We start from the raw sequence: 17,007 nt of genomic DNA on the forward strand, positions 1-17,007 counted from the left end.
ACTTTCCCCGTCTAGGTCCTAAACACAACGCAACAGCACTCACTGCACCCAGAGTTTCCTGTCTAGCCTCCTAGATATGCTTACTTCCCAACAATACCCCCACTTCTCAGGACGCAACCCCCATCTCCTCTGGCTGAGCTCCCTCCTCTCGCCCCAACTGCCTCACCGAAGTATGTGACCAGTAAGAATAGTCGAAGGTGAAGCTTTTGGGGGCATCCTTGCTCTGTTTGGGATTGATGATGGCTGAGAAAACAAGGAAAGGAAGCCAAGTCAGGTACTCTCTACCTTTGCCCACTTTCCCATAAGCCCCAGGGTCCCACTCTCCACCTCTGTCCTAACTAGTTTCTTCCCTTTAATAATCCCCACCCCCCTCCCTCCAGCCACCAAAGCTAATTTTGGCTCCACAGGACCCGCCCCCCCACTGAGCTGCCTCCCTGGATTGGGCAATGGAGGGCTGTGGCCAACATTCCCCCTCCCAGGGACAGGAACACGGAAAGGCCAGTCTGTCCGTGTCCTCCCCCCTCCCACCCCCCCACCTCCAGCTAACACATGCTCTATGCCCAGCATGGATGGCTTTCTTCCCAGGACAGGCCACCAGGCCTGGGCTTCCCCTCTGATGCTCTGGCTAGGCCTCTGGACTCACTCACAGGTGGTGTTGCCCTGCATGCTGACCACACACTTGGCATCCTGGCTGGTCTCACGGGCATTGAAGGGCCGAACCCTCACTGCCACCTTCACCGAGGCACCAGCCATAGCTTCAGAAACTCCTGCTGTCCTCAGCTGGAGAACAGAAATAAAAAAGGGGAGAGGGGGGGGGGGTCAGAGCCACTGAGAGAACTCACGACACCACCTCCTTGCTTCTCGAGTCCCATGCAGCCACACTCCATCCCCACAAGGGCTCAGCTCCTGCTCTTCTGGACTTCCTCCCAAATGTCACTCCCGAAAAGATTCCTGCCTCTCCTTCCCCAACCAGATCCCGGCTTGCAGGGGCTTGGGTCATCACCCCGGAGTTACCTGGTGTCCTGGCCCCAGATCAGGGGGGCCGTATCAGGTCTGGCTGCCACCGGCCCTCGTATGGGAAGCCCCATCCTACACTTGGGGCCTGGCCACACCTGCAGGGCTGTAAGGGAAACCCTGATTGTGGGGGGGAAGAGTGGTCAGGAGGTACCTGGAGCTCCAAAGGCCCATCTGGGGCTGTGTTTGGAGGGCATGGGGAAGGGATGTGTGCGTTAGGCAAGTGAGGATGGCTGGCCCTCCGGAGTGGCTGGATGCAATGTGAGTCCAAGGGCAGAGACAGTGATATTTTTATTCCTGGTCACTCGCATGTGTACTGAGTGTTCAGTAGAGGACAGGGGGAGAGAGAGAGAGAGAGAGAGAGAGAGAGAGAGAGAGAGAGAGAGAGAATATGAAACAGAGATTAGACAGAGGGTGATTCAGAGCACAGAACACATGGGTAGAGATGCTGAGGGTAGCGGGAAGGCGAGAGGAGGGACAGAAAGTCACAGACACAAAGAAAATAAGAGGAATCAGATAAGAGACAAGATTGAGGTCAGGCCATAAAGGAAAGGCAGGCAGAAGAAAAGGAAGGAGAGACACGGAGGTGTTGAAAAGACAGGGAGAGAGGGCTCTGGGGCCAAGGCACACACTGGAAGCCCAGAGGAGAGGTAAGAGGGCACCAGAAAAGCCAAACATAAGACCCTCATTCATAATTCCTCTCCAGGGTCAGCAAGGGAGAGGTAGGGACCAGTTCCCACACAGAGCTGACAACCTCCACAACATGAGGCAGGGGCTATGCTACCTAGCAAAGGGCAAAATCCAAGGGCTAGAGGAACAGCTTGGTACAAGGATCCACACAGGCCTGCTTAGGATCCCCAAACCCCTGGCCCAGCCCCCAGTACTTCCTCCTCAGGATCCAGGACAATGGGCAGGGGAGGGTGGGGTCATCCTGTATGCATATCAACCCCCCAGGACTCCAAGGCTGGGAGACCCAGAATACCTGTATCTTGGGGGGGAGGGGCTGTGGGCAAGGGGGTGGTGGGGGCGGGGCTTCCTGAAAGGGAAGCGAAGGGAAAAAGTAACAGGTTGGTCCCAAACCCACCCTGTGGGTAGTGCTATGGCGTCCACTAGCCTGGGGAAGGTGCCAGGCTGCAGCCTAGGAATGTGGGTGATCCGGGTGCCCACACCCTGGGAGGAGAGCCTAAGGAGCCCACGCCTACAGATACCAGGGTGAAGACTTATGAAGAGTTCAAAGGATGCCGCACTCCCACCTGTAGCCCCAAAAGACCTCCAACTTGTGTCATGCTGGGCTGGGCCTCACCTCACCAGCCTTCCTAGGCAGCGCAAGGGAGGAGTGAAGGGGCTGGTTTATCCCACCACAGGAAGGGAGTAGCCGAAATCACAAGAGACTGGCTCAGGAAGAAGAGCCCTGACTCCCCCAAAACCCCTGACTGACTAGGGGAAGGACAGCAAGGTGGACAAGCAGTGTGACACCTCCGAAGCTAAGAAAACAGGGAATTGGGTGGCAAGAACAGGGCACAGCGGGGTAAAGAAACAGAAGAGTAGGTGCAGAGTCCGCCGATACAGCTTTAAGGGCGCACTGGGGAGGCCGCGGCTAGGGTGGGGCCCGACAGACCCGAATGGGGCGGGGGGGGGGCTCGGGTCACCTGCACCTTGCCCACCGGCAGCTCTCCCACAGGCCCCCCGCCTGTCCTTTCTGGGCAGCCATGAGTTCCCGGTCCCCCTAGTCCAGCCAACCGACGGCTGCCCGGGGCCTGGCACCATCCCTGCGCCTCCGCGGGGATAAATAGCACATGATCCGAGCTCTCTCGCGCCTAGCCCGCCCGCCCGGGTCGTGCAATCGGGACCACGGAACCCCGGCTGCCCCGGTCCGTCCGTCCGTCCCCGTCCTCCCCGCCACCACCCCCCCGTCCCGTCCCAGCGCATTCCACCGCGGGCGGGCGTCCCCTCCCTGCCCCCCACCCGGCTCTCACCTCGCCGCGGCAGGACTCCCGGCGGAGAGCAAAGGGACAAACTTTCTGAGGAGATGCCTGAGACCGGAGAGGGAGAGACCCGGGGGCTGCCCCCGCCCCTCGCCGGGTCCCCGGGCGGCGGGCGGCGGATCGCGCCCCGGGGGCGGCAAGCAGTAGCGGCGCCAGCGGCCGGCGCCCGCCCCGGGCAGCGCGAGCTGGGGCGGGAGCGAGGGGCGGGGGGAACGGGACGGACGGGCGGGCGGGGGCGCGCGCGCGCGGGGCGGGGGCGCGCGCGCGTGGGGAGGGGACCGGACGGTCAAGGCGGGCGCGCGCCGTCCCCGGGAAGGAGCCACCCGGGCACACTGGAGTTAAAGGGGCAATGCGCTCGGGCAGGAGGGCCCGCCGGGCTGCGGACACGCGGGGAAAGCCGGGCCGCCAGGACGTGGGAAAACTCGCGCCCCTGAGGAGCCGGGCGAGGTGGGGGCGGACCCTGAGGGGGACTTAGGTCCGAGGCGCGCACGTCGTCGCCGTCAGAGGCGTGCCCGGAGGGCGGGGCCTGCTGTCGGGCCACGCCCCCAGGGGCGGTCCGCTGAGGCCCGGCCTCCCTCCTTCAGGAGAAGCCCGGCAAGTGGGGCGACCCGGGGTCACTCGTGCTCCTCCCTGCCGGACCTGAGGTTCCAGAATTGTCTTCGCAGTTGCCCTCAGGTGATGGGGCCAAATGGCCGACGTCGCTTCTCCCGGATGCTCTCTACCCAGAGTGCCCTCAAGTTTGACTCCTCGGCCCCAGGCAGCGCCCCTCAGGCTGAGGTGTCTTCTTAGGCCGCAGAAGGACCCCATCTCCCTGAGCATGGGCCCCACGTAATGCCCTTCCACCTATTGCCAAAGATTTGGCTGTGGGCCCCAATCTACCTGCCGGGAGCGGGGTCGCCTTCGCGCCTTTCGGCCCAGCCCTCGCCCTCAGGCCTGCTCTTGCCCCCCAGCAGGCGCAGGGTCACCTTCCTCCAGGCCGCCCTCTTGGCTGTACCCTGCTGCCAAGGGCTTGACTATGCCTTGGTCAACTGTTGGTTGTGTCTGGCTGCCTTAACCGCCTCCAGCCTTAGAGCTAGGTCGTCCACTCAGGCGCAGCCACCGGAAGGCCGTTCGGTTCCCAGTCACTGCCTAAGCTCAAGACCTTCTTCTAACTCAAGACATCCAAGTTTGGATGTCACATGGCTTTTCAGCCTACTCTATCCCAATCTGCCTCTTCAAGATACACCCTCCCCCAAGACACACACACACACACACACTTTTTTTTTTAAATCTTCCTCAACTTTTCTCAGCTCAGTTTAGGTGTCCTTGTTGGTTTGGTTGTGATGGACGGGGAGAGCAAGCTGGGATGCCGTTCTGCTTGTAACACTTTCTCATTGTCTTTTCTGTCCTTTGTGAGGCCCTCCATGACTTCCTGACTTACCTAGTAGTTCATTGTTTGGGGTTCCCAGAGGCTTGGGCATGCGGGCAAGCTGCTCTACCACTGAGCTGCAGCTCTACTGATCCCCTAGCCTTTTCGTTTCTTTTGTTTTGGACAAAGTCTTGCTGTTGTAGAATAGCCAGGACGCCAATTTAAAATGTTCCTGCATAAGCCTCCTGGGTCTTTGGACCATCACACTTGGCTTTTATCTAGTATTTGTTCATTTATGTAAATTTACTTTTCTAGTTTATTTATTTATTTATTTTAGAAAACCAAGTATTGGCCAGGGGTGTTGGCTCACACCTTTAATCCCAGCACTCAAGAGGCAGAGGCAGGTGGATCTCTGTGAGTCGAGGCCAGCCTGGTCCAGGATAGCCAGGGCTACACAGCTACATACAGAGACCCTGTCTAAAAAAAAAAAAAAAAAAAAAAAAAAGGATTTATTGTTTCGTAGGCTCGCATACACCTAAGAGTAAAGTCAGATCCAATGATAGAACTCAGCTTAGGCTAGGGCAACAGCACTTTTAGCTATTGAACTAGCTCCTTGGTCCATATCTAGTATATTTCTTTAAGATTTTATTTTTAGCTGGGCATGGTAGCGTATGCCTTTAATCCCAGCACTTGAAAACAGATACAGACAGATCTCTGTGAGTTCGAGGCCAGCCTGGTCTACAGAGCAAGTCCAGGACAGCCAAGGCTACACAGACAGACCCTGTCTCAAAAAACTAAAAAAAACAAAAACAAAAACAAAAAAACAACTCCCCCTCCCCAGAAGGTTTCTCTGTGCAACATCAGCTGTCCTGAGCTTGCTCTGTAGACCAGGCTGGCCTGAAATTCACAGAGATCTGCCTGCCTCTGCCTCCAGAGTGCTGGAGATTTTAGTTTCTAAGCAATCACACGGCCTTTAATCCCAGCACTCAGGAGGCAGAGGCAGGTAGATCTCTGAGTTGGAGGCCAATGTGGTCTACAGAGTGAGCTCCAGAGCATCCAGTGCTACAGAAAGAAACTCTGTCTCAAAAAAAAAAAAACCGAGAGAGGGAGGGAGAGGGGGCGGGGCTAAGCGTTGGCAGAGTGATTAAGAGCCCTCGTTGGTTTTGCAGAAGGCCTCTTCTGCCTTCCTCCAGCTCCTGGGTGCAACACGGTCCAGAGAAACTCCCACACACTCACAGCACACACATAAGTAAAAAGTAAGTAAAGTCTGGACGGAAGAAGAGAAGAGCTTAGGAAGCGGACCATGATTCACCCCAGTATGGGTACAGACTTCTCCAGGAAGCTTCTGCACAGCTAACTTCTCTGTTTGCTTTTCTGGGTAGCCCAGTGGTTCTCAACCTTCCTAGTGCTACGACCGTTTGGTACAGCTCCTCGAGTTGTGGCAACCTCCAACCATAAAATTACTTTAGCTGCTACCTCATAACTGTGATTTTGCACTGTTACGAGCCGTGATGTAAGTGTCTGTGCTTTCCTATGGTGTCAGGTGACCCCTCTCAAAGGGTCATTGGCCCCCCCGGAGGGTTGCCATCCACAGGTTGGGGACCACTGCTGTAGACAACTCCGCTGCCCCCTGTGTTGATACCTTTCCCAGGTTCATTAACCTTTACCCAATTTGTTAGTCACCCTCAATTCCTTCCCTTCCCTGTCCCTGATCACCAGTTCTAAACCAACTATTGCCAAAGGCCTCTGCCCATCCAGTCTGCACCTGTCGTAATTTTTGTTTCATCATCTTGCATTGCAATTAACTTAACCTTGCATCTGTAATTGCCACTTACTCCATACCTTTAGCTCCAGACAACATCTGCCTTTGCATCATTCACCCTTTTCTCCAACTTTAAGTGCTCAGTTGAAAGGACAGCACCATTGGCTCTCTTAGAGCTATTAAGCTCCCCACCCCCCCAGTGTTTGGTCCCCTTCCACCCTCTAGACCAGACAGATGGTCTGGTCGCTATAGCTACTGTATCAGTGAGTGATTCATTATCCATTATCCTCCTAGCACCAAGGGGGAGATCCAGCCCTGCTGCCCAGTCCAGTCATGCAGGGCCAGGAAGATGGAGACAGCATCCTTCCTTTTGCCAAGTGAGTCCTCCCTGCTGGGTGGGGAGGGCACGGATGGGATAGAGGGAAGGGTGCATGCTTGGAGTCCTCTCAGGAAGGAGAGAGAGAGAACAGGAACCTCAGTAGCCAGGTTTAAGGGATTGATAGCTTATCATCTTATTCAACAAATGGTTTGCTGTTTTTATTTTATTTTAAATTGTCCTTGGAGGCCAGAAGAAAGCTTGGGATGGCCTAGAGCTAGAGTCAGGAGGCGTGAGCCAGTTTACATGGGTGCTGGGAAACACACTCAAGTCCTTTGCAAGAAAGAGCAGTGAGGATGCTCTTAACCGCTAAGCCAGCTCTCTAGGCCCAACTTCTGACCACTGCACCATGCTAGGCAATGTACAGTGGGCACTGAGGAGGATTCAACAATTAGGAAGAAAGTGGTCCTCCTCTTACAGAGCTAGTGGTAGAGCAGAATAATAAACAAGCATCATTACAACTAGTTATGAGAACTACACGAGATACATAGGTATAACGCAATGGAGATCAGAGGAGAAGTGAGGGCAGGGTTGTTGTGGAAAGATATTCTATTGTGTAGCCATGGGTTTGAAATGCGGTCAAGGCCTGTACAGCTCCTTCAGCAGTCGGGCTGCAGGTGCGTGAGGGACACCTAGGTTATGACATGGGTGCAGGTGCCTTAGGGACACCTAGGTTATGACATGGGTGCAGGTGCGTGAGGGACACCTAGGTTATGACATGGGTGCAGGTGTGTGAGGGACACCTAGGTTATGACATGGGTGCAGGTGCCTTAGGGACACCTAGGTTATGACATGGGTGCAGGTGCGTGAGGGACACCTAGGTTATGACATGGGTGCAGGTGCATGAGGGACACCTAGGTTATGACATGGGTGCAGGTGCGTGAGGGACACCTAGGTTATGACATGGGTGCAGGTGCGTGAGGGACACCTAGGTTATGACATGGGTGCAGGTGCGTGAGGGACACCTAGGTTATGACATGGGTGCAGGTGCCTTAGGGACACCTAGGTTATTAAATGGGTGCAGGTGCGTGAGGGACACCTAGGTTATGACATGGGTGCAGGTGCATGAGGGACACCTAGGTTATGACATGGGTGCAGGTGCGTGAGGGACACCTAGGTTATGACATGGGTGCAGGTGCATGAGGGACACCTAGGTTATGACATGGGTGCAGGTGCATGAGGGACACCTAGGTTATGACATGGGTGCAGGTGCATGAGGGACACCTAGGTTATACATGGGTGCAGGTGCATGAGGGACACCTAGGTTATGACATGGGTCCAGGTGCATGAGGGACACCTAGGTTATGACATGGGTGCAGGTGCCTTAGGGACACCTAGGTTATGACATGGGTGCAGGTGCCTTAGGGACACCTAGGTTATGACATGGGTGCAGGTGCCTTAGGGACACCTAGGTTATGACATGGGTGCAGGTGCGTGAGGGACACCTAGGTTATGACATGGGTGCAGGTGCGTGAAGGACACCTAGGTTATGACATGGGTGCAGGTGTGTGAGGGACACCTAGGTTATGACATGGGTGCAGGTGCATGAGGGACACCTAGGTTATGACATGGGTGCAGGTGCCTTAGGGACACCTAGGTTATGACATGGGTGCAGGTGCATGAGGGACACCTAGGTTATGACATGGGTGCAGGTGCCTTAGGGACACCTAGGTTATGACATGGGTGCAGGTGCGTGAGGGACACCTAGGTTATGACATGGGTGCAGGTGCGTGAGGGACACCTAGGTTATGACATGGGTGCAGGTGCCTTAGGGACACCTAGGTTATGACATGGGTGCAGGTGCATGAGGGACACCTAGGTTATGACATGGGTGCAGGTGCGTGAGGGACACCTAGGTTATGACATGGGTGCAGGTGCGTGAGGGACACCTAGGTTATGACATGGGTGCAGGTGCCTTAGGGACACCTAGGTTATGACATGGGTGCAGGTGCCTTAGGGACACCTAGGTTATGACATGGGTGCAGGTGCGTGAGGGACACCTAGGTTATGACATGGGTGCAGGTGCGTGAGGGACACCTAGGTTATGACATGGGTGCAGGTGTGTGAGGGACACCTAGGTTATGACATGGGTGCAGGTGCATGAGGGACACCTAGGTTATGACATGGGTGCAGGTGCATGAGGGACACCTAGGTTATGACATGGGTGCAGGTGCCTTAGGGACACCTAGGTTATGACATGGGTGCAGGTGTGTGAGGGACACCTAGGTTATGACATGGGTGCAGGTGCCTTAGGGACACCTAGGTTATGACATGGGTGCAGGTGCATGAGGGACACCTAGGTTATGACATGGGTGCAGGTGTGTGAGGGACACCTAGGTTATGACATGGGTGCAGGTGCCTTAGGGACACCTAGGTTATGACATGGGTGCAGGTGCCTTAGGGACACCTAGGTTATGACATGGGTGCAGGTGCGTGAGGGACACCTAGGTTATGACATGGCTGCAGGTGTGTGAGGGACACCTAGGTTATGACATGGGTGCAGGTGCGTGAGGGACACCTAGGTTATGACATGGGTCCAGGTGCCTTAGGGACACCTAGGTTATGACATGGGTGCAGGTGCGTGAGGGACACCTAGGTTATGACATGGGTGCAGGTGCCTTAGGGACACCTAGGTTATGACATGGGTGCAGGTGCGTGAGGGACACCTAGGTTATGACATGGGTGCAGGTGCATGAGGGACACCTAGGTTATGACATGGGTGCAGGTGCGTGAGGGACACCTAGGTTATGACATGGGTGCAGCTGCGTGAGGGACACCTAGGTTATGACATGGGTGCAGGTGCCTTAGGGACACCTAGGTTATGACATGGGTGCAGGTGCATGAGGGACACCTAGGTTATGACATGGGTGCAGGTGCCTTAGGGACACCTAGGTTATGACATGGGTCCAGGTGCATGAGGGACACCTAGGTTATGACATGGGTGCAGGTGCCTTAGGGACACCTAGGTTATGACATGGGTGCAGGTGCCTTAGGGACACCTAGGTTATGACATGGGTGCAGGTGCCTTAGGGACACCTAGGTTATGACATGGGTGCAGGTGCATGAGGGACACCTAGGTTATGACATGGGTGCAGGTGCGTGAGGGACACCTAGGTTATGACATGGGTGCAGGTGCGTGAGGGACACCTAGGTTATGACATGGGTGCAGCTGCGTGAGGGACACCTAGGTTATGACATGGGTGCAGGTGCCTTAGGGACACCTAGGTTATGACATGGGTGCAGGTGCGTGAGGGACACCTAGGTTATGACATGGGTGCAGCTGCATGAGGGACACCTAGGTTATGACATGGGTGCAGCTGCATGAGGGACACCTAGGTTATGACATGGGTGCAGGTGCGTGAGGGACACCTAGGTTATGACATGGGTGCAGGTGCATGAGGGACACCTAGGTTATGACATGGGTGCAGGTGCCTTAGGGACACCTAGGTTATGACATGGGTGCAGGTGTGTGAGGGACACCTAGGTTATGACATGGGTGCAGGTGCCTTAGGGACACCTAGGTTATGACATGGGTGCAGGTGCGTGAGGGACACCTAGGTTATGACATGGGTGCAGGTGTGTGAGGGACACCTAGGTTATGACATGGGTGCAGGTGCCTTAGGGACACCTAGGTTATGACATGGGTGCAGGTGTGTGAGGGACACCTAGGTTATGACATGGGTGCAGGTGCGTGAGGGACACCTAGGTTATGACATGGGTGCAGGTGCATGAGGGACACCTAGGTTATGACATGGGTGCAGGTGCGTGAGGGACACCTAGGTTATGACATGGGTGCAGGTGCATGAGGGACACCTAGGTTATGACATGGGTGCAGGTGTGTGAGGGACACCTAGGTTATGACATGGGTGCAGGTGTGTGAGGGACACCTAGGTTATGACATGGGTGCAGGTGCCTTAGGGACACCTAGGTTATGACATGGGTGCAGGTGCATGAGGGACACCTAGGTTATGACATGGGTGCAGGTGCCTTAGGGACACCTAGGTTATGACATGGGTGCAGGTGCCTTAGGGACACCTAGGTTATGACATGGGTGCAGGTGTGTGAGGGACACCTAGGTTATGACATGGGTGCAGGTGCCTTAGGGACACCTAGGTTATGACATGGGTGCAGGTGCATGAGGGACACCTAGGTTATGACATGGGTGCAGGTGCCTTAGGGACACCTAGGTTATGACATGGGTGCAGGTGCCTTAGGGACACCTAGGTTATGACATGGGTGCAGGTGTGTGAGGGACACCTAGGTTATGACATGGGTGCAGGTGCCTTAGGGACACCTAGGTTATGACATGGGTGCAGGTGCGTGAGGGACACCTAGGTTATTAAATGGGTGCAGGTGCCTTAGGGACACCTAGGTTATGACATGGGTGCAGGTGCGTGAGGGACACCTAGGTTATGACATGGGTGCAGGTGCCTTAGGGACACCTAGGTTATGACATGGGTGCAGGTGCATGAGGGACACCTAGGTTATGACATGGGTGCAGGTGCCTTAGGGACACCTAGGTTATGACATGGGTGCAGGTGCCTTAGGGACACCTAGGTTATGACATGGGTGCAGGTGTGTGAGGGACACCTAGGTTATGACATGGGTGCAGGTGTGTGAGGGACACCTAGGTTATGACATGGGTGCAGGTGTGTGAGGGACACCTAGGTTATTACCTGGGTGTTGGACCATGAACTGCATTCCTCATGATTGAGCAGTGAGTACTAACTCCTAAGCCATATCCCTGCCTCTCTTGTTGCTTGCCTGTTTGATTCTGGAATGGGGCCTTGTTTAGTTTAGGGTAACCTCATACTTACTCTGTAGACAAAGATGACTTTGGGGGGCTGGAGAGATAGCTCAGAGGTTAAGAGCACTGGTTGCCTGGGGAGGCAGAGGCAGATTGCTGTAAGTTTGAGGCCGGCCTGTCTACAAAGTGAGTCCAGGACCGACAAGACTACACAGAGAAACCCTGTCTTGGGGGGGAGAATAGCAAGCTCTGGTTGCCGTTCCAGAGGTCCTGAGTTCAATTCCCAGCAACCACATGGTGGCTCACAACTATCTCTAATGAGATCTGGTGCCCTCTTCTGGAGAGAAGGCACATGTGCAGGCAGAGCATTGCACACATAGTAAGTAAATAAATCTTTTTTTTTTTTAAAAAGGATGACTTTGAACTCCTGATTCTCCTGCCATCCCCTCCCGAGAGCTGAGATTGCACACATGCACCAGAAGGTGGAGCTGACAGGAATTGTGAGCTGCCTGCCTGGTGTGGGTGTGAGTACTGGCAGCAGAGCCTCCGCTCCCTGAAAGAGCAGGAAGTGCTCTTACCCACTGAGCCAGCATGATGCCACTTGGAATGATTACTCTCACTGGCCTCAGGAGGCAGAGACAGAACAGATCACGGTCTCCTATCTGGGAGGAAATAAGAATAGAAGTGGGGGCCGAGGAGAAGCTCGCGGCACTTGCTGTTCTTGCAGAGGATCTGGGTTCGGTTCCCAGTACCCACATGGCAGCTAACACCCACCTGTGCCTCCAGGCCTAGAAGACACGGTGCCATCTTCTAGTATGCAGCCAAAACATCCGTACACATAAACATTTTTAAAATACATCCTTAACAATAGAAAGTACGTGGGCTTGTGGAATGTCTCAGTGATTAAGAGCACTGGCTACTTTTCCAGAGACCCAGGTTCTGTGCCCGCACCCACGTGACGTCTGTGGATCTGATACATTTTTCTGGGCTCTGTGGGCACTGCATGCACATGATACACAGATACACATGCAGGCAAAACCCACAATGTGGAATAAAATCATTTTAAATCTTTAATTAAAAAGAAAGAAAGAAAAACAACAACAAGCTGGGTGTGGTGGCGCACGCCTTTAATCCCAGCACTCAGGAAGCAGAGGCAGGTGGATCGCTGTGAGTTCCAGGCCAGCCTGGTCTACACAGTGAGTCTAGGACAGCCAAGGCTACACAGAGAAACCCTGCCTCGAAAAAAAATAAAACAAAAACCAATAGGAGCATGGAGAGTAAAAGGGACCGACCATTGCTCTAGTCCAGGAAGAAAGGATGATAACCATCTGCAGTGTGATGAGAATGAAAGTGGAAACAGTGGTCACGTGTGGGCATTGGTCAGTTTTACAGCTCATTGAACTGGCCTTGGAACAGACACAAGAAGTCAGTGTGTGTGTGTGTGTGTGTGTGTGTGTGTGAGAGAGAGAGAGAGAGAGAGAGAGAGAGAGAGAGAGAGAGAGAGAGAGAGAGAGAAGGAAGGTTTTTGGCTGCTAGGTGTATCTTAAGCTGAAGGCTGAGAAGATGGTGGGTGGAGCCTAAGGAGGATCCGGCCCTTGAACAGGCTTGGGAGTAGATAGCACACTGGATGAGACTGGCTAAAGACAGACAGAGGTGAGGAATATAAAAGACCCTGATGTTCACTTCTTAGTGACCAGGAGGCTGGGCCAGGCATGATGGCTCACGCCTGTAAGCTCAGCACTCCAGAGGCAAAGGCAGGAGGATCTTTGTGAGGTCACAGCCACCTTGGTCTATATAGCAAGTTCCAAGACAGCCAGACCTACATAGGGCAACCCTGTCTCAAAAAAGAACATAAAATCACTCAGTCTGGGGACAAGAAAGTAACGAGCACTGTTCTCAGCTCTATACACACTTCCTACATACAAGGGTATTAGTCCTCCTGAGAGACAGAAGACACAGAGGGTAAACACAGCCTCTCTCTTGGATCCCTTGCATTGACTTAAGCTGACCTTGTCCATGAAATCACCTGAGTAGCCAAAGCCTTCCTCCTAACTCTGCTTGCTAAATATTATGCTCTTTAGCTGTGCAATATAAAAGCTGAGATTTAAGACAGGCATGGTGCCACTTGCATTGTAATCCCAGCACTCAGGAAGCAGAGGCAGGCAGATCTCAGTGAGTTCAAGGTCAGCCTATCTACATAGTGAGTACCAGAACAGTCAGAGGTACAAATTCTGTCTCACTAAACCAAAAAGGAGGCTGGGCATGGTGGTGCACACCTTCGATCCCAGCACTTGAGAGGCAGAGGCAAGGCAGATCACAAGGTGAGTTCGAGGCCAGCCTGATCTACAAAGAGAGTTCCAGGACAGCCAGAACTATTACAGAGAGAATCCCTGTCTTGACCCTCCCACCCCACCCCACCCCCAAAAAAGCAAAAAACAAACAAAAAAGGGAGGAAGAGAAAGAGAATTAGAAGCAGCTGAGATCTGGTGAGTCCTAAGGATTCCACCATAGCCCATCTCCACCCTAACCCTAGCTCCTGTCTCCAATCAAATCAGAATTCGTTAACTTCTTTGCTGAGGGGCTCTCTGACTGTAGCTCAGCTAGATACAACTCAGGTGGTACAGTGCTTCCTTAGCATTCAGGAACATCTGGGTTTGATTTCCAGCCCTGCATAAACACTAGGTGTAGTCGTACATGCCTATGATCCCAGAATTTAGAAGATGAAGCCAGGATAATCTTTTAAAATCGTTTTTATTAATTTGTGTGTCTATCTGTGTGTGTATGTGCACCCCCAGACACCAGAAGAGGGTTGGGCCCTACAGATCTGGAGTTACAGGCAGTTGTGAGCCACCCCGCCTCTGGGGTCTGGGATTTGAACTCAGGTTTTATGCAAAAGTAGCATGTGCTCTTCACCTCTGAGCCACACCCCTGTGAGGCAGGACGGTCTCAAGCGTGGCATAGTGAGTTTGAAGCCAGCCTAGGATACATGAGACCCTGTCTTAAAGGGGGGGAGTTAAGAGAAAACATAATGACTCATGATTTTAATCCCAGCACTAAGAAGGCAGAGACAGGCAGATCTCTCTGAGTTTAGGCCCAGCCCAATCTATATAGCAAGTTCCAGGCCAGCAGAACTACATAGTGAGACCCTGTCTCAAAAGAAAGAGGGAGGGACGGAGGGAGGGATGGTGGGAAGAAGGGAGAGGGGAGGGAGATGGGAAGGCATAGCTGGCAGGCATGTGGACAGCTGTATGATCCCATGGGAAGGACCACCCTGAACCCAGTGGGTGAGTGGGTGCTCTGAGGCAGTGGTTCTCAGCCTTCCTAACGCTTTGACCCTTTAATACAGCTCCTCATGCTGTGGTGGCCCAACCATAAAATTATTTTCATTGCTACTTCATTCCTGTAATTTGCTACTGTTATGAATCATGATATTTATGTGTATTTTCCAATGGTCTTGGGAGACCCCTGGGAAGAAGTTGACCAGCACTCCCCCCACCCCACCCCCGCAGGGTGGAGACCCACAGGGTGGAACCACTGCTGTAAGGGGCCTGCAGCAGGAGTCCACCTTGTTGTTATCCATCTCAGGTGTTCCAGGGTCGTCAGCAGATCTTCACCCTGTGGCCTGCCTTTCCAGAACAGCAGACCGATGATGCCTCAGCCTTATGGAGATGCCTTCTGGGAGAATCTCAGCCAAAGGTGTAGGTGAGGAGAGGAGAAACAGGAAGTGGCGGTGGGAAGGGGAGACTGCACTGTTTCATGGTCACATGCTGACAGCAGTGAGCCCTCGGTTAAGGAGAGTTTGTAAGAGAACGGCATTATGAGGTGTCTTTTCTGAATCCGGCTCCTGTTCTTGTTCCTCTCAGCTCCAACTGGATGGGAGAACAGGGCGTTCCACCAATACTGGTATGACAAACGGCTTCTCAGCCTTCTGTTGAAACTGTGGCACTGCCTTCCTCTCCTTATTCCCATTCCCCCCTGGTGTTTTCCAGCCAGTGGACTAAGCACGCCCTGTTTTATTGTAAATCAAGCACCCTGTTTTCCAAAGACCCCAAGTTCTCCTACTAACTTCTGTCTACCCATTTAGCAACTGTTCTTCCGTCTTGGCACAGAGGGCCCCTGGTTGTGCCCAGCCTGGCCTGCACCCTCTTGAGGGGCTCCCTCCTCCTGAGCAGCTTTGGAGAAGAAAGAGAAAGAGGCTGCATTTGGAGAAAATGCAAAAGGGACCTGGAAGTGTCCCAGCCCGTGTTAGAGCTGTGACTTATCACCTGGAGGACCTGAGGAGGCGCCAGAGAATCAGCAACGAGTAAGGGGGCGTGTTGCCCGGCCTGGGGTGCGCGCGCGCGGGGGGGGGGGGGGGGGGGGGGGAGTGCGCCGCGGGGGCTGGCAGGGAAGCGTGGCAGCAGAGTTTGAACTAAAGACAGTCAGGAGCTTCAAGAGAATCCACTGGTAACTTGAAAAAAACCGTGTCCCTGGTGTGATGATGCAAACATAAGTTCTTTAATTTTTTGCATTTAGTTATATATATATACATGTATAGTATGTGCCACAGCATGTGTGTGGTGGTCAGAGGATAGTTTATGGGAATGGCCTCCCTCCTTGCACCATCGGGTCCTGACGGTCATCAGGCTGTGGCAAACACCTTCACTTGCTAAGTCACCCTGCTGACCCCAAACATCACTTCAGTGCTACAGGAAGAAGCGACTGAGGGATGGAAGATAAGTCCCTGAGCTTGGAGAAAAGAAATGGCCCATGATGACAAAAAAAGCGCATCATAGGACTAGGGGACATTAGGGGACACAGCTGGGTCCCTGGGGGAATTAGGGGACACCGCTGGGTCCCTGGACTGAAAATTCTGTATGTGAAGGGCAAAATGTTGGGGTAAATTGACCTGTGAGTGTCAGTCAGCAAGACCTCAGGGTAAAGAATGAAGAAACTGAAGCCAGACGTCCACACGACTCTCTCAACTTAATGTCTCCACAGACTGAAGATGGCCCAGTGGGGCCGCTGTGGGGGAGCACCTGAGCTCCCCGCGCTTGAGGAGGACTGCGGACTCTTCCTCACGAAGACATGCCGTGATGTAGGAGGAGAGAGGGCAGCGGGGCCGCAGGAAGAGAACTGTTTTGTCACTCCCAGGGATCAGGTCTGACTGGAGAGGAACTCGGTGAGGTTAGGGTGGACAGTGATGGCAACTCATGACCTCAAATTATCAGAAGCCGAGAGTGAGGTTAGAGAGTTGGATTTAGGAACAGAGAGTGGCCGAGAACCGTAGCTTCAGAGGGTGTGCGCCTGACCGGGGCAGGTAAGAAATGTGGAGAGAGGCCTGGTTTTCCTTTTTTGCCTTTCTCATCCCCCCTCTCAATCTTTCTCATCTACAGCTGCTCTGGTCTCCCTGGACTCCGGTAGGCCAGGAGGGGACTTACACCTCCGGGCAGCCAAGCTCTCTGGCCCACAGCACTGTTACAGCCAGGAGGAACCCCGTTTATAACCCCCAGAGGGCGGAGCTGGCGTCTGAGGAGTAGTGGGAAGTCATCCGCGCCCAGTTCAGACACAAGCCTCTCCCCGCTGCTGGCACCATGGCGGCCGCTTCCCTCTCCTGAGCCCACAGCGCAGGCATTCACAGCCCACTTGAGTTCCTATCCAACCGTCCTGTCCCCTCACAGCAGGCTTCCCTCTAGGCCAGACCTTGGTCTTGTGTTCTCTCTGTTCTGTTATTAAAGAGCCCGGAGTAGTCTTGCTCCTGCGCGAGGCAAAGATGAAGGGATGGAAAGGAGGCCT

General features: G+C 53.9%; 2 protein-coding genes across 11 annotated transcripts in view; one reads left to right on the forward strand and one right to left on the reverse strand.

The window, feature by feature from the left end:
• KIF1C (kinesin family member 1C) overlaps positions 1-3,156 on the reverse strand; it is a 27,251-nt gene extending 24,095 nt beyond the window's left edge. Inside the window, exons 1-4 of one of the 3 annotated variants that reach the window (XM_084760781.1) lie at positions 2,991-3,156; positions 1,015-1,120; positions 648-780; positions 167-243 (exon numbers count right to left, since the gene is read on the reverse strand). In XM_084760781.1, the coding sequence (XP_084616907.1) occupies positions 167-243; positions 648-753 (183 nt within the window). In that variant the 5' untranslated portion in view covers positions 754-780; positions 1,015-1,120; positions 2,991-3,156. Of the gene's footprint in view, positions 1-166; positions 244-647; positions 781-1,014; positions 1,135-2,990 lie in introns of all 3 variants that reach the window. The other 2 variants (XM_084760782.1, XM_084760783.1) reach the window with 2 other exon arrangements.
• INCA1 (inhibitor of CDK, cyclin A1 interacting protein 1) lies at positions 1,146-17,002 on the forward strand. 8 transcript variants are annotated; one of them, XM_084760806.1, is made up of 8 exons: positions 3,328-3,446; positions 3,584-3,674; positions 6,404-6,486; positions 14,818-14,934; positions 15,096-15,135; positions 15,342-15,535; positions 16,213-16,372; positions 16,608-17,002. In XM_084760806.1, exons 1-8 carry the CDS (start codon positions 3,349-3,351, stop codon positions 16,749-16,751), a joined length of 927 nt encoding a protein of 308 aa, XP_084616932.1. In that variant the 5' UTR covers positions 3,328-3,348; the 3' UTR covers positions 16,752-17,002. The 8 variants fall into 8 exon arrangements, with proteins under 8 accessions (XP_084616937.1, XP_084616938.1, XP_084616932.1 ...); XM_084760807.1 differs by having other exon boundaries at positions 14,818-14,928; XM_084760809.1 differs by lacking the exon at positions 3,328-3,446 and adding an exon at positions 5,564-5,603 and having other exon boundaries at positions 3,467-3,696.
• Positions 17,003-17,007: the final 5 nt, after the last annotated feature.

This window comes from Acomys minous (assembly GCF_964271855.1).
Source record: "Acomys minous genome assembly, chromosome: 16".
Lineage (NCBI taxonomy): Eukaryota > Metazoa > Chordata > Mammalia > Rodentia > Muridae > Acomys > Acomys minous.

Excerpts from the sequence above, each read along its gene's own strand:
- INCA1 (XM_084760806.1), top strand. The coding sequence starts at position 3,349 with ATGCGCTCGGGCAGGAGGGCCCGCCGGGCTGCGGACACGCGGGGAAAG. Across the intron at positions 3,675-6,403 it reads GTCTTCGCAGTTGCCCTCAG|CACCAAGGGGGAGATCCAGC; the intron begins GTGATGGGGCCA and ends TTATCCTCCTAG. Across the intron at positions 15,136-15,341 it reads AGGGCGTTCCACCAATACTG|AGGGCCCCTGGTTGTGCCCA; the intron begins GTATGACAAACG and ends GTCTTGGCACAG.